Genomic DNA, 25606 nt, shown 5'->3' with positions numbered 1-25606 from the left:
TTTACAAGTGTGTGCATAGAGCTTGATTTTTTGGGTCGGTCTGACTCCGATTTGTACATCAATTAGTACCCATTCTGTTGTCAGCAGCAGTGGAAGGAGAAGGGCTGCCAGGCCAGTCCCTTCTAGGAGTGTGCAAGCCATTATGGAGCTCTTTTCTGTGGCCAAGCCCCTAGCTGGGCTCCTGGTTGTTAGCATTTACATGCCAATTCCTGTACTAAATAAAATAATGCACTTACTATTTGTAGAGCTGGGGACATAGTAGTCACTAGTATTGTATGCTGTTGTTTCCTTCTCTGAGCTCAAGGGGAGGGAAATCCTTAGTGTGCTGACCTGTCTCCATCTGGGACAACGATGGACAAATTCTGTGCTGTGGGCCCATTCAAAAGCTTTATGACTGGCTCGGATAACTGCAGAATGATACTTTTTCTTTTTTAGGTATTCCCTGTACTAAGTATTGGGGAATACTACAGGCATTATGAAAGCATTGTCTGAGGGAAAACAGCAATATTTTAAAGCACAAATGTGTACTTGCTACTGTCAGAGGGATTTCTCAGTTGTGTAAAATAACATTGCCTTTTTTTGATGAATGGGTTGCTAGTGAGTTGTTAATTACCTGGAGCTGAATGGAAGATGTTCACATGGGCAGCTGTCAAATGATGGAATGATTTTTTTGTAATCCTGCACATTTTGTGTTGCTCTATCACATAAAAGTGTCATACATGCACTCAACTGGACAGAGGAACAGGGCAATTGCAGTTTGGAGCTGAAAAGAAAAATAAAGTAGTAACCTGCCTGATTGTCTTGCTGGGTGGTACCCTGTAAGATATGACCAGGAATGCCTAGGATGTTTGAATTTTTATTTATCTCAAATTTTTATTTCTTTAATGTGAACTTTTAATAACTTTTTAGTTTAACCTTGTAGGGACCTAATCTCCTTTTGCTGTCATCTAGTTTTCACACACTTATTTCCCACTCAGCTTGCCACGCAGCACTTTTGTAGTGATTACCTAATGCTGCAGTTTCCCTCCTACTTAGGTGGAGGTCCCTACCATTTCTGCAACACTGCTATTCGTATTCCATACTGGGGCTAAAAAAACCAGAGATGAGAGAGGGTGAACGTGCATACTGACTCCAAAGGCCCACTTGCTTGTCCCGAATCAGGCTGTACTGTCACTGGAAGTGACTTTGTTTGGATATGCTTAATTGCAGCCTGTATTTCATGGAGACATATACATTTCTGATGAAATGACTAAAAGCCTCTAGCATTAGTTAGCCTGATCTGTAAATCACTTACCAGTAATATTCAGCCTACCTATTCCCCAGCAACAGAAAAGGGAATCCCAAAGAAGGTACAGTTTGACACATGCATCAGTCTCAGGTGGGCCCCTCTCTTTATTTCTCCCCTTCTCTCTCCACAATATTGCAACCAGCAATATTTTCTCTCCAGAAGCAGAAAAGGACTGGATGCAGCTCATTCTGACAATATTTGGCAATGTACTCTGTAGAAAGATGAGTACTAGAACATGCCTGTTGACCCTCTCCCCTCCTCCTTTGTACAGGCTTATGCAGTGGTTAGACCCTGCCAAAAGCAAGGGCAGCAAATTTCAGAGCCTAACCAAAATGTACTGCCACTGTCCTGTCAGACTGGCTGCGGACTATGCAAGTCTGAGGAGAAAAGCTCTCTGGCAAGCCGTGCATGTTAAATGTACCCAAGTGGCGAGTCAATGAGTTGGAGGCTGCCTGGGTGGACTGTGACAGAAGACAGTGTCCTTATCCACACTTTGTCACTTGCACTAACCATTGTCTCTCTTGTTCTCTTATCTTCCCCAGGAACGAGTGGAGTATCTCTTTCTCATAATTTTTACAGTGGAAGCATTTTTAAAAGTAATAGCATATGGACTTCTCTTTCACCCCAACGCTTACCTCCGCAATGGCTGGAATTTACTAGATTTTATAATTGTGGTAGTAGGGTGAGTACCGACATTTTGTCTTTGAATGCACTGCACACGTGGGCATACTGGCAACCTTTGGGAGCATGAGGGTGGGTGAATGCTTGGTACATTATGTATGGGTGACGTTAGAGGCTGCTGCCCATCATATTCCTCCTACAACCACCATTTGTTCCTCCTGTGTTAGCCCCCTACAGATTCCACATTTTACCAAGTTTTACTGTGTAACCTAAAAAGACAGTTAACTCACTGGTCTTCTGCAGGTATAACTTGATTCATGCTAATTTCAGTGTGTAGCAATGATTTACCTTGGGGTAAAGGTTAAGGATTGACAATCAGTTGATATACATTTTCTGTGTGGTATCCCTTGCTGCTTAGCCTTTTCCAAGGCTTTTAATGGTTTGCAAGACATGGAAATTAAACTGCTCTTTGGGAACAGGGATAAAAAGAGGAAGCAGTGCAAGGCTGTTGGACAAAGTCAAATGCCTGAATATGCTTAATTGGAAGAAAATCCCTTGTAAATCTGTATGAGTATTTAAAAAAAAAATCTAGGTGGGATCCTTTAATTAAGATCAGAGTTGGATGACAAATAAATTCTGCCACCTTGTGAACTTTTACTCTTTCTTATTCTCAAAGATGGATGAAAAATTTAAATCCCATGTTTTCATACTTACAAACAAAAATATGTTCTTCAGTTCAATTGCACTGTTCTGCTGGTGATTTCCACACTTGATTTTAACCCTTTTAATGTTTTAACCTTTTTAAAGACTAATTTTTCTGTTGCAGATCAAATTTCCACTTTGAGCTGCAACCTTTCTAATGCCCTTATTCCTCTCCATGTTGTTCAAGCTTGGCATTTCATTCATTTGAATAAAAGCAATGTAAAACACCTTCTGCTTTTTCTTCCTAAGGGTAAGAGATAAGCAAGGGGTTTGAATTGTGGTTGTTGAAAGGAAGAGGTGAAGGATAAACTACGCCTGAAGACAAAGAGAACAAGTATTTCTTTGCTTAAGTAATTTGTCCCATCCTCCCACCACTCCTTTGTTAGAGTTTCATCGCCCACAAAACATTGCAGTCTTTTCACCTCTTTACCAAGGAAACCCCACATCAGTTCATGGGAAAAATGTCAAAAGGAATGCTCTCAGTCATCAAAAACCCCTCATAATTTCTGCCCCAAATCAAAGTCTATCTAGCTCCTTGACCATTTTTGTGGTGGCCCCCAAAAATTACATCAGCAAACTGCTGTGTGCCACCCAATCCCTCCCACTTTCTGTCATCATGGGGAAAAATGGGTGGAAGCAGAATTCCCAGTTAGGGGGAGGGAGAACAAGCTGGAACCTATTCTTAGGCCCAAGACCTCTCTACCTCCACATAGGCATAACGCTTCTCTTTATGGCAGTGCTGCCCAATTGGTTTTCTCCTTCATTCCTACCTGCAGCCAGAGGATCCAACAGCAAATTAGTAACTGGAAGTCAGAAAATCCCCAGCCCCTACCCTGGCATTGATGTCCAGTTCTGTAGCTGGTTCTGCCTTTCAATGCCCTCAGATACCTCACCTGCTTGGGAATTGCTGCTTAAGTTGAAGAAAGATTGGAGAACAAAAGTCCTGTGAATGTGATTATTCCCTTTTCATTTTTATGAGAAAGAGACTTTTTAAAGAGGACATGTTACCTCTTCTTCTTCCATTGGAACACAAAAGAGCAGGGCTCCAGAAATCACAGGGCAGCATTATATCTAGTTTAAGTACAGTCCTTTTCAATTTTCCTACTAGAGCAGTTAATCAGCAAGCTGATATTCAGAGTGAAATTAATTCCCTTGCCACTGACAGAAGCTGCAGCTCTCAGCTCTTCTATCTGCTCTTGCCTCCAGCAGCTCTCAGTCACTAGATGGCAAACAAAAAATGTAACTGGGGAGGGATTACATGAGTATAATAAACACGGCCAAGACCCCAAGGTCTCTGTTAAATAGTAACAATCTCAAGTGACAGATTCCACTTCAAGGCCAGATGGGTTCCTTTGATGTTTATCTGTTTAAACTCACTCATACAGTACCACAGCCTATGCTGGTGCGCTGCTTTTTCTCTCCATAACCGCTCTGCAAAATCTACGTGGTGGTACCATCTGTTACTGTTCTGCCCTGTCTTCTTTTCCTAGGCTCTGTCTGAAACCCCTCAATGACATTATGTTTAAATTTCAGTGTATTTGAATATTTTGTCAAGGAGGAAGTCCTATGGAAAAGGTTTAAAATAAATTCTAAAGAGAGAGAGAGAGGAGGAAGAAAGCAAGTGCTGGTAATGTTTCCTTGTGGTGTCTTTTTCTGCCTATTGATGGAGCTATTGGAGAAAGCTGAGTAATTTGGACACAGCTCTAGCACTGGACGGAGGCATTTATTTACTATGTGGGGCAAAGGATGGTGGGGGACTCCTACCAGAAGCATCAAGTCCCCAAACAACTGTGGTAATTGCTATTCGTGCTTGTTCTGCCTTGGGAATCATCTTCATTTTCAAGGATGATCGTCCTTGCTACAAAAAATAGAAAGGCTAGGTGGAAAATACTTCTTCAAGTACTGTTAGAAGTTAAAGGAGAAAAAACCAAGACAGGTTTTAGATCCTTTGTTTGTCTCTAAATCCGCCTAGCATACACTGCTTACCACCTATATCTTGAAGAGATAATGCAGCAGAACTGGCTTAATTTATGTTAAAACATACAAGTCAATAGAGTAAGAGGAAAATGGACATGTGTAGGACCAAGCATAAATTCTAGAGGGAAGGCTCAGTTTCTATAAAAAAAATTTATAACAGTGCGCCTGTATGCTTTGCCCTGCCTTCTGAAGATAGGTCCCCTGGTATCCAAAGGGATTTTAGAGTCAGTGGTTCTAACAAGGCCACAGGAATATGCAGCAGCAGCAGAAGGGAGCACTGAACACGACTGCTACGTTTTCTGGAGAAAGGATGCACTTTAGACCTGTAGGCTTGTAACAGCTTATCATTCTTGCAGTGTGGGAGATCTGCTTATTCACCAGCTAAGTCTTTGAAAGCTTGATTCTAGCTTATCTTTAAATAGTCCATGACCCTGCTATAGCAGCACCATTAAATGCTGCTTTGAAGAAAAATGCCTGTGTGAGGGTATCAGTCAGAGGCTCTGTGGATAAGAACATTATTAGTTAAGAGTAGAGATCGCACCCCTAAGATGCCTAATGAGGCACAACCCACAAACACTAATGATTAGTCAAATTGTTTCCTGCTTCCTTAAGTTTTACTGTTCCTCTCTTGGAAAACATTAGAACTTACAGATATAATAGTGATGTCCTTTAATATTAGGCTGTTGGAGGAAATTTCTCTTGAGAGAAGACTAGCTTGACAATGTCGTGCTAGAAGAATATCTGTCTTTCCTGGAAGTGCTGTGGTTTGTCTGCCAAGCGCAGTCATTCTCCAAGGACATATAGCTTCTGCCAGAAAAAAAGGTGTCGTAATTTGAAAGGCAGTCTTACTTGGGAAGGTAAGCAGGTGAAGGTATTTGGAAAGGATCTGAAATTCAAAGCAGACTGGAAAATGTGGTCACAGTATATCTCTTTCTGAAGACCTGTGGGGAGTTTCTAAAGGGCAGACCCAAACACTTTCACACTCACAAATCAGAGGTGAACTGTAAAACACTGTGAAAAAAAATCATTGTACTTTACTATTTCTTTATACCTATGAGGACTCTTTCAGCTGTTTTTCTGCTGATTTTTGGCCTTAGAAATACCAAGCCTTCTGTTTTCTCTTTACGTTCTGAAGGGCCTTGACAAGTTCTTTTTTTATGTTATAAAAATCAGTGTGCCCTCCCCACAGAGGAAGAGATGAAGAGCTGTAGAGCAGGTTACAGCCTTATCATGCTGCTCTTGGGGTCATCTAGCAAAGTGAAAACATTTTTGATATTTCAGATGTCAAAAGGGAAACAGAAAAATATAGGAAAGAAAAACAGTGAGGCTAGCTTCATACCTCACAAGTAAATGTAAAAATAAAAAAGTGGAATGTGTCCATACATGCACATGTGTGACAGAAATTCATTTTCTGCTTTATAGTTCATGTGTGTCAAATTAAATTAGTTTAGGTGTAGTCATGCCACAAGTGAAATTCAGAAATCAAGATGCTGTTAATTGTGCTTCATCAGTGGAAAATACTATCTCCAAATGAAAATGGGACATGAATTTAGGCTGGTGGAAAGTAGTTAGCTGGAAGGAAATAAGATTGATTTCTGCATTTTATTTATTTTTTTTTTAAATGGTGAGGTTTTCAGTGGTCACAAGAGATTAGCCCTCTTGCATTTTTATACCATCCAAACTTCGATTGCTCTGTCAGCAGCGTTCTCACACCATGCTTGGAGCATACATTTCAGCTAACTCACCTACTGAGAAGAGAAGGAAAGAACTGCACCTTGCTCCACCATATCCTCCGTAAGCTTTTCCCAGAGGTTTTCATCAAAGAGTAGATTTTCCCATGTAAATACAGGTAGAAGGACTCTGGCCTCCTGTTTTGTATCAGTAGCTTAACATCTATCCATCTTTTTTAGGATTGGAAAACAATTAGCTGAAAAACTAGAAAGTCTGTAGAGCTCATAGAAACTACAAACTGAATGTGGGTTGTGGGGTTTTTTCTTAATTAGAGGATAGTGGAAGGGGCTGTCAGAAGCCTTACGTTTCTTCTGTGTCTTATCATGGGTGCTATTTCTGAACAGGACATTTTATTATTTTATATTTTTCCTCCCCTCTGGGTCATAATGAGTTACAGCCAAAAAAAGCATGTGGTAGTTGTAGCCTCTGAGTCATAGATATTTGCCCATGCCCTAACTCAGGGAGGCAATAGGGACAATGAAATAGGATTGGCAAGATGTACTATAAATTTGAAGAGTGGAGTAGAGATTCAGTACACCAGATTAGGCACAGTCTAGACCCCAGTACAAAAAGGAGAGAGAGAGACATAAATGAGAGAAATAAAAAGTTGTATTGCATTAGTAAAAAGCAGAATTAGTACAGGGAGAGACTTTAAGCATGGAATAAATGCGTCAAAGCAGGATTAGCAGGAATAATGCAATTCAAATTTAAACATAGGTTTGTAAATAAGGAGCAGCAGGAATTACTGCAAATTATTCCTGAAGTACAGCAGGCAGATGACTGTGGGTACCTCAAGAGAGCATGGTTGACACATCAATGCTGGAGCACACAAACAGGGCCAACTGGCCTGCAGTGTAGCTGCATTTGTCTGGGAAGGCACATTCTAGCTCCAGTGGAGTAGCCATCCTACTGGTCATGTTTCTGCTCCTCTTGAGTTAATTTAGGACATGTATAGCTTTTCCTAGAATGCAGAAATCTAGAGCAGTTCATGGTTTGTCCATTGCATGGGTGGCAAGAGAAATGCCTTTGGTGCCAGCTGCCAAGGGCTGCTGTTTGTAAAACATGGGGCCAATGATAATGGGGACCAGAAGAATGGACTTTCAGTTTTGTATAATTGCTGACTCAGAGTTCCTTGAGATTTCTTGTCTTCAGCATTGCAAGAGAGCTGAAAAACAGCGTAAGAAACCTTTTGCAGTGAATTCTTTTTCCTCCAGAGGATCCCAGGAGACTGGGACTGTTGTATAGGTATGTCACTCATCATCTAGTATGGGAATTCTGTTGACTAGGAAGATAGAAATGTTTGAATAAGAAATAGGGCATATTTCTAGAGCTTAATCACTAGCTTACTGAAAATACATTAGGCCAAATTTGACCTACAGCGTTTCTATTATGAAGACCAGCAGAAAATTGCAACTGTGTAATTTGTGTACACAGCTCAAGTAATACATACATTCCAATAATTCATGTTCTTTGCATCAGCCCTTGTTTATCTCTCTCTGTGATATCTGTAGTCAATGCAGTATTTCTCATAGGCTCTGTTTTTGTCTTCTCTGCATCCTGCTTCTCAGTCTGCAACACCTACAAACTCAGCATCCAACCTCGGCACACACAGTTTTTCCCACGCTTGTTACCTAGTTGTTAAATCTTTCTGCAGTGCTTGAAGTTGAGGCTCTGAATAGATCCAGTTAGGAGTTCCTCAGTCACAGCTGACAAGTTTTATAAGACTCTTTATGTGAATTTTTTTTTAAAACTGCTTAAGAATCTAATTTCGCATTTGCACTCCCCTAATCCATGTTTTTGTGCGGATTTAGTGCTGGGGAAATGTGTTGGCTTAGATGCTTCAGTAAATGAATCCTTCTTCTTCTATCTAGGGCAAGCTCTGTATGTTTGTTGGCTCTATCAGTAAGTTTTAACGGTGGACTGCAGGGACTGGAGCTCCTTGTAAAGCAATCAGGCAGCGCAGTCTCTGCTTGATATGCAGTTTGGGGGCTCTCTGTGGAATATGCCAGTCAGGGCGTATAGATGAGAACCTGACAGAGGCACTGCAGTCTGCAAAGTCTGAGAGAGAAATCAGCCAGTGCTGAATCCAAGCCACCCCGGCTAGGCTGTTTCTGGCATCCCAGGCAGCTTCTTTAAAGTTACCTCTGGTACCTCCATGGCAAGCTAAGGGCCAAGGGGTCTCTGCCACTCACAGGCAAGCATTTTCTACTGAGCGCCAAACATCCATTTAGACTGGAACAGCTTTTAACCTCTACTGAATTTGTCTGCGTTCAAGCTGATGACTTTAAGTCTGAAAGCAATGTCATTAGCAAATTCATGAGGAATCCGTCCTCCCCCAAAGGTACTAATGTTTTACCAGAAAAATGGAAGCTGCTTCCTGAAAGCTAATTTATTAAATCAAGTTCTTATTAACACATAGGGTGAGCCTTCAGCTCTTTCACAGAAGTACATTGTCTTTTCTTCCTTGCTCTGCCTTTTCAAGTGTGTTCCAAGTGAAACATCTCCTTAAAGCAGCTACTCCTACTAGCCAAGATAAAACATTAAGACTGGTATAATAAAACATTCTAATAATAAGACTCCTACAGTTTTGCACTTTCCCTAGCCAATGCATCAGGGAATTTACAAATGGATACACAAGCGCATAATCTAAGCATATTCTCTTATCTAAAAATTGGCACCTTGAAGCATCCCTGAGTTTTATACCAAGTTCTGCCTGCAGTGACCTTGGTGAATCTCAATTCCTTGCAAAATGGGTGACAGATAATTCATGACTGGATTAATTATGGATGAAGATTTTTTTTCCCCATGGTGGATTGTTGGTTAATAAAGACAGCAAAGTATTGGCAGCAGAAAGGGCAAAACCTAAAATTTGTGCTTTCTTGCCTTTCCGCCCACTAAGTAAGTCCCGACTGTCTGGTAAGGACAGCCTGAAGGCTGCCTTCAGAATCTGACCCATGCACTCTGCTGTTGGTGACCCTTTAAATTCAGCACAAGGCATTGCCAGAAAGGCCATTTTGAAGCACCGGGCAAGCCCCAGCACACAGGGCGGGGACCACACGTCCACGTGCTACCAGGCAGGCTGGTCGCTGTGGTAGTTCATAGCTGGCTGTAAGAAGCCATTAGGCTGAAGGAGTATGTTGTGTTTATGTCTGCTCCAGAAACTAAGTGTATTGCAAATGGTATAGACATCACCATTAAGCTATTGCATATGGGAAGAGTCTGTCTCTCCTCCACCATATGTGAATGTCGACTGAGATGTGTGACACTCTTCACAGGTCTGTGAGATAGTTTGGGTGATATGATGATGATGATCTCTGTTCCTGTTTAGCCCAAGCCTTGCTGTCTGCCTACAGATTGTTTCCTCTTTCTTTTTACAGGCTTTTTAGTGCAATTTTAGAACAAGCAACCAAAGCAGATGGGGGGAATTCAATAGGAGGAAAAGGTGCCGGATTCGATGTTAAAGCACTGCGGGCTTTCCGAGTATTACGTCCGTTACGGCTGGTGTCTGGAGTACCTAGTAAGTAACATCATTGTTTTTCTTTTATGTATGTCTGTGGTGTGTCATGGGGCAGGAGTAATTTGTGTAACAATTTTGAAGATAGAGTATGATGCAGATTATTTTTGATGTGTGTGGGAGGCCTTTTTTCAAATTAACGTATCCATGATAAATGTGATATTAAACAAAGGATGACCAAAACAGAGCTGAAGGGGAATGGAAGTTTCATGGTATGTCAATCTGATTGTGCAGCCTTTATAAACTGAAAGTGGGAGATCCAAGATCTTCATGATTTCAAGTAAAAGATCCTTTAGATAATTGTAAAGTCATAGTGTATTGGTGATATTATAAATACTTGACCTTGATGGAAATGCTGTATGGTCATTTGTGTTGATTTTTTGGAGGGAGAGGAGCTTTTTCATTAAAATTGCATTTTTGTCTTCACACACGATGTTCTGATCTAGAGCACTGGGAACAATCTAGAACCAACAAGACATAGGGTAATGACACAGTCAGTTCTTTGTTAGTCTTATTTGCTTAAATTATTTATAATGTCTCTGAGAAAGTCCTCAAGAGCCTTTTGATAGTCTAACATCCATTTTCTTATTTACAATGAAGGTACGAGTAACTGGAAGTCTGGTAATTCTATTGTGGACCTCGAATATGGACATCACAGTGTGGGAGGATTATATGACTTGGCTTGAGAGTTTGTTATAGGCAGGACCTACTGGCCTTTTGGAGAGAGACTTAGTTGAAAGCTGTCATTGCTTTCCGTGTTTATAGCAATGAGATATGTAGGTGACAGGAAAGGAGTTCATCTTCTCTGGAATAGCTGTGGAGAGAGCTTTGTTTATTTTGTTTGGGGAGCTTGCTAGTTTGATATCTTAAAGTACTTCTAACCTTAGTCATTCAAAAACCTTGAGTCAAGTTACCATAAACTCTGTGAGATCAGCTTAAAAATCATGATTTAGTTGTTAGGAAAAATAAGTGTGAGGGTTTTTTCTTTGGCTTGTTTTCTGACCCACTAGGTTATATTAGAACCATGTTTGCAGGCTTTTCTCCACATCCATAAAGGGTAGAAACTTTTAAAATGAAAGGTAAGAATCTCTGTGGAAGGAGCTGAAGCACTGATAAAAGCAAAAAATACTGAGGCAATGGACAGCTCTACTATTTGGTCTTATAAAAAGCCATGCTTGGTAAACTGTCTGCAAGGCCTCAGCTTGTGCCCAGCTTGGGGTTACTCTGGGCATCATTTGGTGGGTAGAAAATACTGAGAAATAAATGCTGTCTATTGGGCAACTAAGGAACTCCCCCTCTGATACAGAATTAACATCCACTATTCATGCCACCTCTGTTAGGAATTACTGCAGCGGGTTGTTTCATGCAGACAACCGTGTACCATACAGTACCTTCAGTCCATGCAGAATACAGCTCTTCTTTCTGCCAGATTTGTCTCATAAAGAGTATTCTGTCTGTGGTCTTCAGCCTGTGCTGGCACCCACTTAATTCATGGCTGTAAATTAAGGGTTTGTTCTTTCCTAGCCCTTCTCTGATCTAAGTCTTTTGACGCTTTCTGGTGGCATGCCCACTGTATGGTAAAGGGGAAGGTACTCAAATTTAAACATCTGTGAACTGGAGTGTTTTTGGTGAGATGGTGCTTATGCTGGGACATGTTCTGAGAGTTGTTCTGACATAGGCTGAGCTTAACTGTGCTTATAGTTCTTGCCGTTTTGGAGAAAAACATGTGTTCCCTGAGAGAAAGGTGTTTTGTTACTACTGTTCAAGTCTCTTGACCAGTGCTCTTAGAGGACTAGAGGAAGCTGAGGGAGCCAAATCTGACACAGTTCATATCCATATGCATATATGATCTTGACCTCTGTGTAGATTATCTAATAGTCCATTTGCAGGTTTTCTTATCAAGAGAATTATTTAATTTGCACCAGAACAGGGCCAGGGAGCCTGGTGCATCCTACCAAACATTTGGTCTAGACAATGAAATGCCAGTCCAGTGTGAAGCAGGCAAACCATCAACTTGATCTGACAGACAGCCTCAATTAGTCTTCATGGTTCTGACTAGGGACATATTTATTGAACCAGGCTTCTTTGAGGCTGGTGTGGCTTTCAGAAAGCCTGCTGGGGTCTGTAGCTAATATGGCCTCAACCTTCACTGGGCATTTTTTAATTGTACAAATGCCTGTTGATTAGCCTAGATAGATTTTATCACATCTATATGTATCAGAGTGTAACATTTCTCATGAGGCCTTTTAGGTAAGATTGCCTAAGCCAACCATAGATAGTACATTACAGGATTACATTATTACATAATAAATTAGTGCAGGGGTTTAGAAGTCAGATCTCTGCGTCCCATTCTGGTTCTGTCCCTGAGACATCATAAACACCAGTGGGTGAGTTACCAACATTGCACTTCTGTGTTTTGCCATCTGTAAAGAAATGCCTTTTGCTTCCTTCCCCTTCCAAAATGTAGTAGACTTTTCCACTGTGAGGAGACAACCCGCACAGATTTGTCCTAAAATTACATGAATGTGACCTGCACTGCAATTTATTCTCACCTAACAGACTCTGTAAGTGTATGGAAGCAGCATCTCATTAGTAAGAGGGGATCCTCTGGGTCACTGGCAGCCGCCTTCTGCATGGAAAGCCCAACATCTGCTGCTTGGCTTGAGGTCCATGTCTAACTACCGCTATTTGGAAAAAAAAGTGTAAAGCACAATGATTCTTATAAAACAAATTTATGAAGAACTTGGTGAATTTTTGCATGCAAATCTTAAACTCATCAGGATTGGAGTTGGGAAATAGGTTGTCTGCAAGAGGTTGGCTTGCAGCATAGAATCATTTTTTCTGAGTCAAAAGGAGTTTGCATGGATTTTTTTCTCTCTGGGTCAATCCATAGGAAATAATCCAATTTAAGAGGGACACCTTTTGTATTCAGGTTTGAGAATTTTAAGACCTGTTTCAGAATATAGAGCATTTGCACGTAAGTATGATTAGAAGTAAGGGAAAAACATATTAATTGCCCTCTAAAGTAAATTACTAGTGTCTGCATTTTGCAGATGGAGAGACTGAAGCAAAAGTTCAAGGTGTAACACTTTCAGAAGTGGCTTCTAACTCTGTATGCCTCATATTGGCTACCAGTGCTAGACACCTGGGTCAACATGGGTATCTGAAAGCTTCGGTTGGATGGATACAGGATGTTAGCCTCAGAGCAGAGAAACTACTCTCTCTAAGTCTCATCCATGCTTTGGTCCTGGGACTTGGCTGTCTCTTGCCAGAAAACGTCTCAGCAAAGAATTCAGGGACTGTTCAGCGCAGGAAGTGGTTCAACTGCAAGCAAAGTTGGTTCACCCACAGGAAGACAAGCAAAGGTCCCTTTGACAATCTTTGTTAGGATTGAACAGTCCCAGGCCCCAAATTAGTTTAGTGCCTCCTAAGATCAAAAGGGTTTGAGGTCATGAATTCAACAAAGCCTGAGGACTACGTCTGGATGACTGTGATGGGCACATAAATATTTCATCATCTTTAAAAGAATAGATGATATTTTTATTCTTTGTGGTTATATGGACATTCACTAGACCACTTGTGATAAGGAAGGAGATAGACATTTTGCTTAAAAGATGAGACAGACATTTTTTACCCGCATGACAAAAACAATTGTAGCATCATGGGAGAAGCCTTCAAAGGCACTGATTTTAATGTCTTTGGGTCCCCATTACACCTTCAAATATTGGTATTAAGTATTTATGCATTTCCAGGCAGTGCAATAGGGATTGCTTGTGTTGTTTTGGGTTTTGTTTCGTTTTGATTTGGTTTTTGTTTTTGTTTTTTTTTTAAAAGTAATTTTAGTTCCTTTTCTGAAAACTTTTTTTGGAGTGAGAAGTACAGGTTTTGCTGTAACTATGTTAGGTGCGTGGCAGAGCAGTAGATTAGATATTTCCCACAGCTCTCATCGCAGTGCCGACAGTTGCTTTCTGAACAAAATAAAATTTCAAAGAAATAATTAAGCAAACTCTTTTTTATTATTATTTTTTAATTTCTAACTCTTTATAAAGTCATACTGCTGCTGGAAGAATGATCCGCTTCCAGTCTGTTTAGCCTGGCATTAACTTGTAAATTAATGGTGAATATTTTCAAAAGCAGATGGATGATTTAGGTTTCACATGGGTAAGTCACTTCTGAAAATTAGACATAAACACTTTATCTCATTGATACACAGGCCAGACTTCACTGTTCAACTATTCTGTTACAGCATACTAACATAATTCTTGTAGTACATACTTTATTTCAGTTGCTGAAATAACTTTACTGCTGGTGTACCAAAGCAGTCTCCCTGTAAAAAAAAAGTCATATGGGCATTAAAGCACCCATCTTAATGTGGCATTAAGATCAATATATTGGTTTGAGAAAGGAGAGAGAAAGAAAACCATTCCCTTGATGGACATAAGTAGACAAGTGCAAAATCAACATGTATACCAAAACTTAATCACTTCAGTATCTTGGAAACCATTACCCAGTATCTCCTTTGGCAGGAGTGTAAAGCATTGCAAAGCTTTCTATGGACAGAATCAAGTCTGCCCTTTTGTGTTAAGAGTTTTCTGTTATTACTTTTCTATCTCCATTTTACATTATTACATATTTTAAAACTTGTTTTAAACATTTTGTGCTTGAGAAGGGCAAAAAGAAGCATCCAATTCAGCAATGAAGAAGCATGATCCAATTAAAGAAAATCACTCCTCACTATTGGAAAGGGCAATCAGTTACTCCTACGCATGCTAACTTACACCCATTTGACTTATTAAATTCCATTTCTATCACCTTTATTCTTGCTGCTCAATTATACCACCTCATAACATTCTGTTCATCCTCTTTACGTTGTACTTCATCTTCATGTAACTACAGTGTTGCCACTAGTTATTGCCTATCTGATATCTGCCAAACTTAATTTACAAGCTCTTCTAGATAGCTTGAAAGCCATATCATTTGAGTAGATGTTGTGCTCTATGTTTGTATTTTCAATGAGATCCTCTGCTGACTACCCAGATTTATGTGGGCAGAAAACCATGATCACCTTACCAAAACTAGAGAGAAAACTTGAGTGTTCCACTCGGACAAAAATTTGTCATATTTTTTCTTTTCTTTCTTTAAAAAGAACCACGAAAATCTAAGCCTGTGATGTGTTCAAGCTTCCCTGGAGTCTCCTACAGGAAAGAGTTACTCAAAGGCAGTGTAGGTAGATCTCTAGCACTAGTACTTACATGGCCTACTGGAGAAGCAATAATCACATAACTAGGAAACAGAGGGTATGAGCAGAAGAACATAAGCCAGACCCTCCTCATGATAGTGCAATGTTCTTCTGTCAGTGAAACAACAGCATGTAACTGGTTTGTATATTTTTTTCAGTTAAAATGAAGTAAGATCAGGATTTTCATGTATGAATGCCTAGAGATGACTACCTTTACATGTATTTAAATAACTAACTAGAGCAACTAAAATTTTGGAATGATGCTGCTGTTAAGTCCATGATTGCTCTGAGTTCATGTGAAAATTGGGCACCTTCAGACAAGGTGAATGAAAAATTTAGACATTTTTAGATTTTGGTCTGTCTCATTACAATTGGTTCTCATTTGCCATGAAATGTTCTTCTCTATTGAAATTTACAGTGCTTTCTCAGGCTCAGCAATGTTCCCTACCCTATATTCATTGCAGTGTTTTCTCATTACCACAGCCTTCTTCCATCCTTATCCCAAACTCTCTGGCATTAATCAGATTGTTTCTTTGAACTTTGTAGTATGTAGGAAAGTATCCTGTCCTGATAGATCTGAGCCATTCAGGTGTGCATATATGATGCCACATCCATGCTTACAAGGTGTTTAGACTATAGTCTAAAATTTCCAATTAGGATTGTTCTTAACTCCAAGACTGTCAATTCCCCCCCCCCCCCCCCCCCCCCCCCCCGCTTCCCCCCCCTTTTAAGGGAATATGATCTAATCTAATGATTTCAAATCATGGGGGAATTCTGTCTGTATGATCTCATAATTCAGAGATAACCCCCACTGAAAGAAAAATGAGGGGACTTTTATAACAAAATATAGAGTAACTTACAGAGTTTAAGACAGTAGGGACATGTCAGGCTCACCATGATAATCTTCCAAACATAAGGCTAAGCAAATCCTCTATCTCATGTTCGATTCCAGGACTCTGAATTTGTTCTTTAATGATTTACAAAAAATGGGGGTTTGATGCTTGTTGCCTATCAGAAGGCCTCTTAGTGCTCTGAGCTAGAAACTGGTACTATACTGAAGGCTTAGTCTTCAACTACACCTGATTTGGAGATAGTATACCTAACCAGGGGGGAACAGACACAACGTTTTCTCTCTTGTGTAATCCTTGTAAAGCTGAATTTGTCTAGAGGCCAAACTGAACTCAGGTGTAATTGAAGCATCCTCAAATCCACTGTACCCAGTGTGTGGAGAAGGCTGGGCCACTAAATAAGGATCAAGCACCATGCAGAGATCCCAGTTCCTGCTGCAGGCACACCACCTCTGAAACCTTACGTTCTGCCTGTACGGTATAAAGCAGGGAGAATGAAACGGTGATTTTTAACTACCCTTAAATGCCCTTTCCCAGGGTGAAATTCACTATTCTCCTTTGTAGCATCATGTCAGCTTGAGTGTGCCAAACCACTTTACTGGAGGGTGAGGATGGGAATTACAGCAACTCTACATGTAGTTAGTTCTTTCTGTATCTCAGTGTGCAGTGGTGACATTCACCTTGTCCCATCACTGGCACCTGACTGGCCTCTGATTGCCCTCCTGCTTGGGCTTGCGATGCCCTTCCCAACCACTGAGACAATGCAGCTCAATCTATTGCAATGATTCCATTTTACAGCTGTTGAAACAAACACACCCAATGCAGTTATTTGGCTTGCATTTGGGATTATTTTTTTTTTTTTTTAGTGCACAATCAAAATTTTCAACTGTAATTTCTCATTGTTTTCTGCACAGCCCAAGAAAATTATCACCACTTTATATAGTTGAGGAAATAATGTAATTGAGGTAATAAACACAGAGAATTCAAGAAATCTAAAATTACATCTCTTTTGAGAACCATGCATTTTTGGAACACAGCAAAGAAATGTGAGCCATTGCCTGCTTCTATATGTTGAATAGCACATATTAAGTCTTAAGTTTTAAGCAAATACTAACTGGCAGTCAGGAAGACAATTTTTTTTTTCAAAATGTGTATGCTTCTGGCAAAGTATAGTTGACAGTCATCTCTTTTGCACATGGTTTGCATTTATACACTGTCACTAGTGGAGTTAGGGCCTTAAATTTACCCTCCTGATGCATGTGAAGTTATGGTATAAACAGCATACCAGTGGAGAATTCTGGCTTGCCTTCAACCGAGGAAGCAGAAGTGGCCCAATCAAAGCTTCCAAAGTGTGAAGCGTTTGTGTGTAGGTACAAAAGAGTAGAGTAAGTTGGAGAAGACCCTATACTTCGCAGTTTACTGCCACCGAACCGATGTGATAAAGGTCATTGAAAACAGAGGGAATTGCTGCAAATATACTTGGACAAAATTTGGCTTCCAAATCTTAATTCTGCCTTAAACTTTGTTGTTATTGCATTTAATGTCAGCTTTTGCCAAGCCAGTTCCTTTCTTTTCTCTCGGGCTCTGAAAGCTGTAGGAATCGTCCTTTCAAGCAGATTTCTTATGTTCTCCTTCGTTCTTGAACAAGACTTCTCAGCCATCTGTACCATCTCTCCAGCTCAAAGAGCACCGTGTGAGGACAAGCTGCTCCACCTTTCCCATGTCATAGCCTAGTTGTTTTTATTCTCAAGTGGCCAATTTGTTTTGCTTTCATTACAAATGGGAAGGAAGTGGAGAGAAAAAAGGAGAGAACAGTCTGAACCAAATGTCCTCATTAAGCTTATTTCTCTGTAGTTAACTTAGAATTCTACACATACTTGCAAGTCCTTTATTTACTTAGGTCACTGTTACTCAAGGGAGTAATTTGATTCCAGCATAGCATCTCCCATAGGTAAAGATCGTTCCTGTGAGCAGGGCTTACACAATCAGGACCTAAAGCATGTTTCTTTGAGTGGTACAACCTGCAGAATGATGTAATTTATGGCAGAAGAGGTTAACTCAGTGTAGCAAAAAGGGGTTTGTCTTGGTAAAGAAGATTGCTCACGGAGACACAGCCTTCTTGTAATAAAGTTTTCTCTCATATTTAAGGAACGCCAATGAAAACAGGGAAATATTTATTATTTGATCTTGGCTATGTAGCTCTTTTAAAAATAGCACTAACTATGAATGTATCAAATAACTGTGTCAGCCTTTATCCTACCAATTACTCTGCATGCTGGCATGATTATTCAACATGTCTTCACAACAGAACAAAACAAAAAATCTTAATACCATAATGTGGAACCACATCAGGGTGTAGGCAGTCCCTTCCAAATGAAGAACCCACACTGACATCAAAGAGAAGATGTGGAGATAGTAAAAAAAATCCTAACTTGGCTTAGTCAGAGGTTTTTCAGAAGTGCTCTGGACAGATCAGACTTTCTTTCTAGCACCTTTTTTTTCATTCTTCAGGTAATGCCCAGAGTTCTCATTTAGAATGGGTGTAGGGCATGGCTCTCAGAGAGAGCCCATGCCATCAAGATGCTTGTCCTAAAGCATCTGAAAATCTAAGGCCATCTGCTGTCTCCAAAGAACGGTTTGCGTTGTTTAGATATGCTTTTGCCTGGACCATAAAAGGAGCAGAAGTATACATACAGATTGTAACTAACTGGTAGCAGCAGGAGTGTGTTGGGTTCACAGTTGCTCGCTTGTAATTGCTGGCTGTTGCTGTGTCTGTGATGGGCAAGGGAAGATATTGGTGTTCCAGATCAAAAGAGTAAGGATATGATCTACTCTGTTTTCTTCTTACATTCTCTCCCAGATGACATACATCTCTACTGCATCTGATGTCATCCCAAGCTTATACCAAATGTCATTTCATACTTTGATTCCAGTTGGCTAAATTTCACATTGCTTATTGATTTAAGATCCTGTATGGAATGATTTAAAGTCCTTTAATCATTTTCTTTAAAGTGAATGTACATCTATTAATTTCTTACTGAACTGTTGGGACTTTTTAACATGTCTGAAGCTTTCTCATCCTCTCTCAAAGAGGTGACTAACACACTGGGTAGCATTCATCTCAGAAGTGGGACACAAGAGAGTTCATAAATGAGTGTTTTGCTCAGGACACAAGGCAGTACATGGATGCTCTGTGACTTTGGCATCGTTTGAATTAATTCTGTTTGTCCCAGCCTTCCAAAAGCATTGTTAGATGCCTGTAGTCATTATTGTGATTTTCACAAAGCATTATCAAAATATCAGCAAACCACAGAGCAGCAGACCAGTCAGATAGTTCTCTCAACCAGTGAATACTTTTTAAGCCTTCTGTTTAGTCTCCAGATAAATTATTTTTTTCAGTGATGATCTGAATTTGTAATAATATTGCATCTTGTACAAGTGCTATAGGAGGGAAAGAAACAAAGCACACTGAACTAAGAGGAGGCAAGTCTGAGGAAATATATTTAAAAATTTCAGTGGCTACATAAATCTGTTGGAGACCTTCCCTCTTCTCTTTAATCTAGCTTCTCCAAAATCATCTACTGCCTTCTGAGTTACATCTGCTTGATATTACTGTGCTAGTTGAGAACAGGGGAATATTGGCTGGTAGGAACAACTAATAAACTTTTCTATGCTTAAGATATTCACTGATGGAACAAATAATTTGTTGTTCTGATCATGGGGAAGTATTGACCAAAGCAAACTATAGCCCACCTAACCTGCCCAGTCTCTTAACATTTTATCAAAGTTTTCTTTCTGCCAGGGAAAAGAGAAGGGGATCAGACGTCTTTCCTAATCTCCCTTTTTCCCAGAAGGAAATCCAGTTCCTGTTTAACACATGTAACAATAACCTATCCCATATGTGTTTTGCCCTTTGTTGCAACTGTTTTTTCTGAGTTGTCTGAATAGCTTTGCCTCTTATTTTTTCAGTTTTAGATTATTTACTCTTGGTTTGCCTTGCCACATCAATCACAATTCAGAAAACATCTGCTAGCCCTCTGCAAGGAATCTTTTTTTCAACTTCAGTAATGCTAAAGCTTCTCAACTTTTTTACATCAGAAGCATTTCTGACAGAAAGTAGCTCATGGAATAAAAAAAAATAGAAGAAATGATAAAAATTCTGGTTTTGTCACTTTTTTCATAAGGCTTACTAAATTTTGTTTTCTTTAGGAATGGAAAGATCTACAGGAATCCAATTTCATTATCAGATTAAAAAACTTCCCCTCTAAACTTTTTTCAAGCATCTCATCTTTCAATCAGATACCATTCTTGTAGAGGGCTCCCCTTTTTGAAGGCAGTAGTACACACCTGGTGTGAGAACTGGGACATATCAAATGCTACATATCTTAGAAGTATAATCTGTTAGTTTGGTTTCTTTTATATAACTGTTAAGGTATTAAACTAGCAGGCTGACTGACATTTCTGTCTTGTTTTGCATTGGCTGTTGGGTTTAGTAATTTTTTCTGCAATAACTGTTGCTCCTTGTTCAGTGCATTTCTGCAGTAGATGTTTTCTCATAGGTTGTTGCCATACGTTGGTTTTTACTATGTATTAGAAGTTACCGAAAGATGAAGTTTCCAAAAGATAAATTTCCTTTTAATCAGGTTTGATGTCTTGATCAGAAATCAAACCAAGATGTGCATGTATCCATACACACAAGCTTTACAAAGTCCTGTTTTAAATCTAACAGTTCTCTTGTTTAGTATAAACAGCGCCCATTGAAAGAATGTAGGGTTGAGTCTCACCCTTGCCCTCGCAACACAGGTGATAATTTAAACTCAAGCTTTAGCCGCTCTTTTGGTTTTCACATTCCAATGTTGAGATCGTTATTTCACTTAAAATATTTTCTTTGGAGGGGGTCAAATTCCACTCAGATTTATATTTGTAGATTAATTTAGCTGTTCAGTTTGCAGCAGGAGAGCCTTATGATTCCCTCCTGACAGCTTATTATATGTAAAAGGAAATTCAAAATAAATAAACGTTTAGTTCCAATGCATTCCAGCAATACATACACAGTCTGCACAAAAATCTTTTTAAGTGTGCAAGTCATAAAGAAAGTTACAAAGAAAGTAAATATCAATAAAGAACCATTGTTTCATCTGACAAATACATCTTTGTGAAAACTGCAACCATTAATTTTTCTGTCCAGACATACTGGAGCTACCTAGTGAGCTAAAGGAGTTTTTGCTTATTATAGCAGAAGGCATTTTTTCCCCTAAAGGCATTTTATTATCTGAGGCCTGCAAGCAGAGTTTTAAGACTAATCAGATTTATAAAAATCAAAAGCAACAGTCTTACTACTGTGGAAAAGAAAAAAAGCTGGAGTTTTAGGTATTCTGAGATGGGACTGATTAACCGCTGAATAGATGAGTCCCTAAATACAAACTCTCTTCTTAAAACTGATGCAAAGTTGTTCAGACTTGTTTGGCCATGTCTTTTCAAGGATTTTGACATTGTACCATGTGTTTTCATTAACAGCATTTTTAGTAGTTTAAAAAGAGAAAACAAATCCCACGTGTGCATCAAGACAGTAACACAGCAGTGATCACACATTGTGTGGTTCGCATAAATTCTTTCATTATCTGATCAGGTAACTGTCTATTTTAAGTTCTCAAAATACTCTTGAAAACCCTGTATGACAGCTATTTTGAAAATGTTGTCTCTCCAGAGCTTAGTCCCGACTCTGCTCATTAAGCACTCTCCAAAGTCAAGAGGTGAAGTGAGTTTTCTTCTCCAGAGCTGTATAGCCTGTGCTTGGCATATACGGTGCTGCACTTCTAAATAGATAGCCATCTAAAGAGAAAGTTTTAGGGTTTATTCAGTATTCTGTTGCACTTTTTCTAACATGAGAAGGTAAAAATTAGCGTAGCTTATGGTATGCCAGTTATGATAGGCTTGGAGTGTTTAACGCGCAAGATCAATTTTTGTCATCAATATATTTTTCTCCAGGTACTACAAGACTGTAATAATATCACTCCTGGAGGCACTTTTACATTTGCAGGATCCCTGTTAACGTTCATTACCTTGCTAGCTTTTAAATTTTCTAAACCTGCTCACAAGTGATAAGCTAGAAAAAGCATCAGGAGAAGGAGCTAAGACAACTCCTTATTTTTTATGACAGAAAGGATTATTTAACGATGAACAAAAGGGGCTGATGTCCACTTACCTGGGGAGCTATGAGAATAAACAGGTAAAAATAAAGCTGTTCATGACCCTGAGAATTTGGCAACTTTACAAATGCATTTATAATCCAACAGCCGTTAGTCCTCCACTTAAATGCTGGTACACTCACAATTGAGACCCAAGTTTTTTAGGCTTATTTCTGTTACCATGATGCTTTAGCACTTATAGGTGTCCGTAGTTCCTTGTTTCAAAAACTACATCCTTAGGACACGTTAATTAATGTGCGTAGTCATTCCTCAGAGCTGTGTACAAACAGTATTTGGCATTCTGAAACAAAGCTTTTTCATCATTGTCTCAGTTCAGAGGTTACTTAACTGTTGTTTTGTGGGGGGTTATGCTCACTTGAGCAGACTAAAGGCAGTACAGCATTTTGACACATTCCTATACAAGTTTTCTGACTGAATCTAGTGTCACAGGACTAGACCAAAATTTGCTCCTGTGCTGGAGCTTGAAAGACTGTTCTCTGTCACAGCTGTGCTTGAGCAAGAAGAAATTTTAAAAAGTGTAAGTGGGATGGATCATTTCACTGAGAACTAGTGCAGTCTTCTGGCCAGACTGTCTTTGGTTTTGCATAGCTCTGTAGAGAAAGGGGCAAAAAAAAGTTTTTCCTATTTGTGATCTTCACAGTGATTATAGATAAAACCTTTACAATGAACCCAAGAACAGAGTTCTCAGAGAGTCCATGTTTGTCCTGTCAGCAGAAAATCAAAGCTATTTCCTGGGAAAGGGTGACAGCTGATCCTTGCTGGCCTAGGAACTGCCAGGGCTCCTGCATGCCCTTTTCCTACCTTACTTTCAGCCTGCCTTTAGGAACTTCTGTCTGGCAGTGAATACTTGATCTCGTCCTCCCCCCTCTCAGCATAAGACTACTTTTCAGTGTGCTCTGGTGCTTGTTCAGAACAGCCTCAAAGTTAACTTACTGAACTTCATTTGTGGTTTTGCTCAAAATGGTCTTTTTTTCTGTCATATGCAATTTTCAGTAGACAATTAGTTGCTGCTCTTCTCTCCATGCTCCTCCTCTATACGCAGGCAGCTGCATGGGAGGGGCACTACTTTTTTTTTTTTTTTTACATTGAAGGTCTGTAGGTCTTGCCTGGACCTTATCCTCAGATGAACTGAGCTAAGATCAAATGGCTGGAGAATAAAGTTGAGCTCGTAGGAGCTACCTAATGTGTTGGGACTGGAAAGATGAGCAAGGTCTTCCGATCAGCAAGCAACTTTCTTATAAAGTGAACACTTATGTACTTTGAACAAAAAGCTATTTTAAAAGGTTAAAGGCCCCTGGGAGGGGAGAAGGGTGCTTCTACGAGTGGTAGCAGAGGTTTCTTCCAGCAGAGAGGCAAAGAGCCTAAGGCAGCATGTACATTTATCCTCCTCAGGCACCCAAAAGCTGGGGCTGTGTGGTCGCCATGCTGAGGGCAAGCTGTATTGTTTGGCCGAGTTAAGTCACTGACAAGCAGAGGATACTGAAGATTAGTTGCTTCCCAAGAGCAAAGGATCCAGAAGGAAGAGCTGGGTTTTGTTGTGGCTTTTGTTTTTGTTTTGCTGTTCCTTTCTCGCCTCTAAGGGTGAGGCTAGGGTGGTATTGCAAGACTTGACAAACATAAAACTATTGTATTCGCATACGCAAGCCCATTTGTATGAATCTCCTTTTGTGTGTGTGTGTATTTCAGTTTGAAAAGTCAATGAAAACATGGTTTGGAAACAAAGGAATGAGAACATTCAGAGCAGATGCCAAAACTTTCTTTTCTCTATTAGTTGCAGCACATGGATTTGAATTGTACATTCGTATAAGTTTAAATGGCGTTACTTACTCCAAAACAGTCACTGTTCAGCTTGAAAAGTGTCTTTCCTAGTTTTTCTTTCCTTTTGCTTCAGCTAGTTTGCTGTCCTGTGTTGTGTCTTTCCTTCCTATTCCAAGACGTTCTCTGTTATTCTTGAAATAGAAATGGCATCTGCAGCCCCAAGAACACTGCACTACAGCTGCAGAATTTGCTTTATCTAGAAATGTGGCACTAATATTTTGAGACTCCAGCAAGACAGTAGTAAGGGACTACCTCCCTGAATTGTTACTGTACAGCTGTCCTTAACTGAACTGTGCCATGTGAGTTTCCTTTGCAACACTGGTGAAGAAAGTCCTCACTGTTTTGCCTCACAAATCGTTGCAGATGTACTTATCTAAGATATCTTGCCATGACTTTGGTCTGTTTTGTGATAAAAATGTCTGTTGTTTTCCAGCCTTCCTTTAAAATTGGTATAAAACCTTTCATATTTATGAATATTTAATATTTTTCAATTTTCTTAGCCAATGCCTATGTTTATTAAGTGATAAACATCCACTTTGGGGAATATTGTGCTTTGGAAATAGAGATAACTGTAGTGGCAGTCTCTTAGTGTATCATCAGAAATAACTGTGATTTGTGGGTAGGCCTAGCTCGTGGCTGGGGATGGCGCATAAACTCTACCACTTAAGAGTGGTTCCCAGAAGTGATCTGACTCAGGCACTGTGCTGAGTCACAAATCCTCCCCTGCTTCCTCCTTGCTTGCAGAAAGTAGTAGTTTTCTTCTGAACTATATTAGCAGAAAAATAATTACCTCCCACACCCTTGGCACTGGCTTAAATATGAAAATCTGTGTGTGTTTGTGTGTGTATCAGGAGGGAGAGGAGGAATGGATGGAGTTGAAAGTACTCTCCTTTCCCTTTTATTCCTGCTCGTTCCCAGAGGGTCATTTGTATGAGACTGTTCCTTCTCATACTCCTGGTTCAGGCAACGCCATGGTGTAGGCAAAATATAGCCCTTCAAAACCAGTGAAGGAGTAGACTTGGAATACACTTTCTCTGAAGATCTGGACTACTAATATGATGAGAACAGGAAATCACCCTGTCCAGCAAACCACGTTTGATCCAAAATTGAAGACACGTGAAAATGTGAGATAGAGCTGTGCTGGGCAAAGCCCAAGTGTTTTTTCTGAGACCAACCTACCATTAGTTTCCTTGGACATGTTCCACAGCGCAACAATGCCAAGTGCATTTTAGCAGCTGGGTCTGGTGCACTTTTTTTTTGTGTACCATCTTGCTGAGCATTGGTTGAAATCCAAAAAAGCTTGTAAGTACACAAGGGGGTATGTAGGTAATCCCATTGCTTTAGGTGCAGACACTTACATGCTTAGAGATAAGCATGTTCTTCAATAACTGCCTGAATTGATGAGGCAGCAACCAGCCCTTTTTATGATTGTCTTCCTGAGAGAAAAGTACAGCATTGTATAAGGGCTCTAAAACACCTGCAGCATCCCAAACAGCGTATCTCCCATAGCTTTGAGAAAGATCAATGTTGCTTGGTACAAGCTCTTTTCCTTCTTTCTTCCCTGTTCCCTCTGCTCCTTAGTTGTGCCCTAAACCCTTGGGTCAATGCAGTCCTCCAGGGGCTGAAAAAGGCTTGACCTTGTATAAAAAGCAATGTTGT

At 39.9% G+C, this 25606-nt stretch overlaps 1 protein-coding gene across 2 annotated transcripts in view; it reads left to right on the top strand.

Moving 5' to 3' along the window:
• Positions 1–25606, top strand: part of CACNA1C (calcium voltage-gated channel subunit alpha1 C) — a 492824-nt gene that overhangs the window by 284422 nt on the left and 182796 nt on the right. For both annotated transcript variants that reach the window (XM_049822254.1, XM_049822255.1), the window contains exons 4-5: positions 1831–1970; positions 9697–9836. In XM_049822254.1, coding sequence (XP_049678211.1) covers positions 1831–1970; positions 9697–9836 — 280 coding nt within the window. The remainder of the gene's footprint in view (positions 1–1830; positions 1971–9696; positions 9837–25606) is intronic.

Source organism: Accipiter gentilis, chromosome 18 (assembly GCF_929443795.1).
Source record: "Accipiter gentilis chromosome 18, bAccGen1.1, whole genome shotgun sequence".
Taxonomy (NCBI): domain Eukaryota; kingdom Metazoa; phylum Chordata; class Aves; order Accipitriformes; family Accipitridae; genus Astur; species Astur gentilis.
The sequence above is the reverse complement of the archived record's forward strand: the minus strand, read 5'-3'. Positions and strand labels throughout refer to the sequence as shown.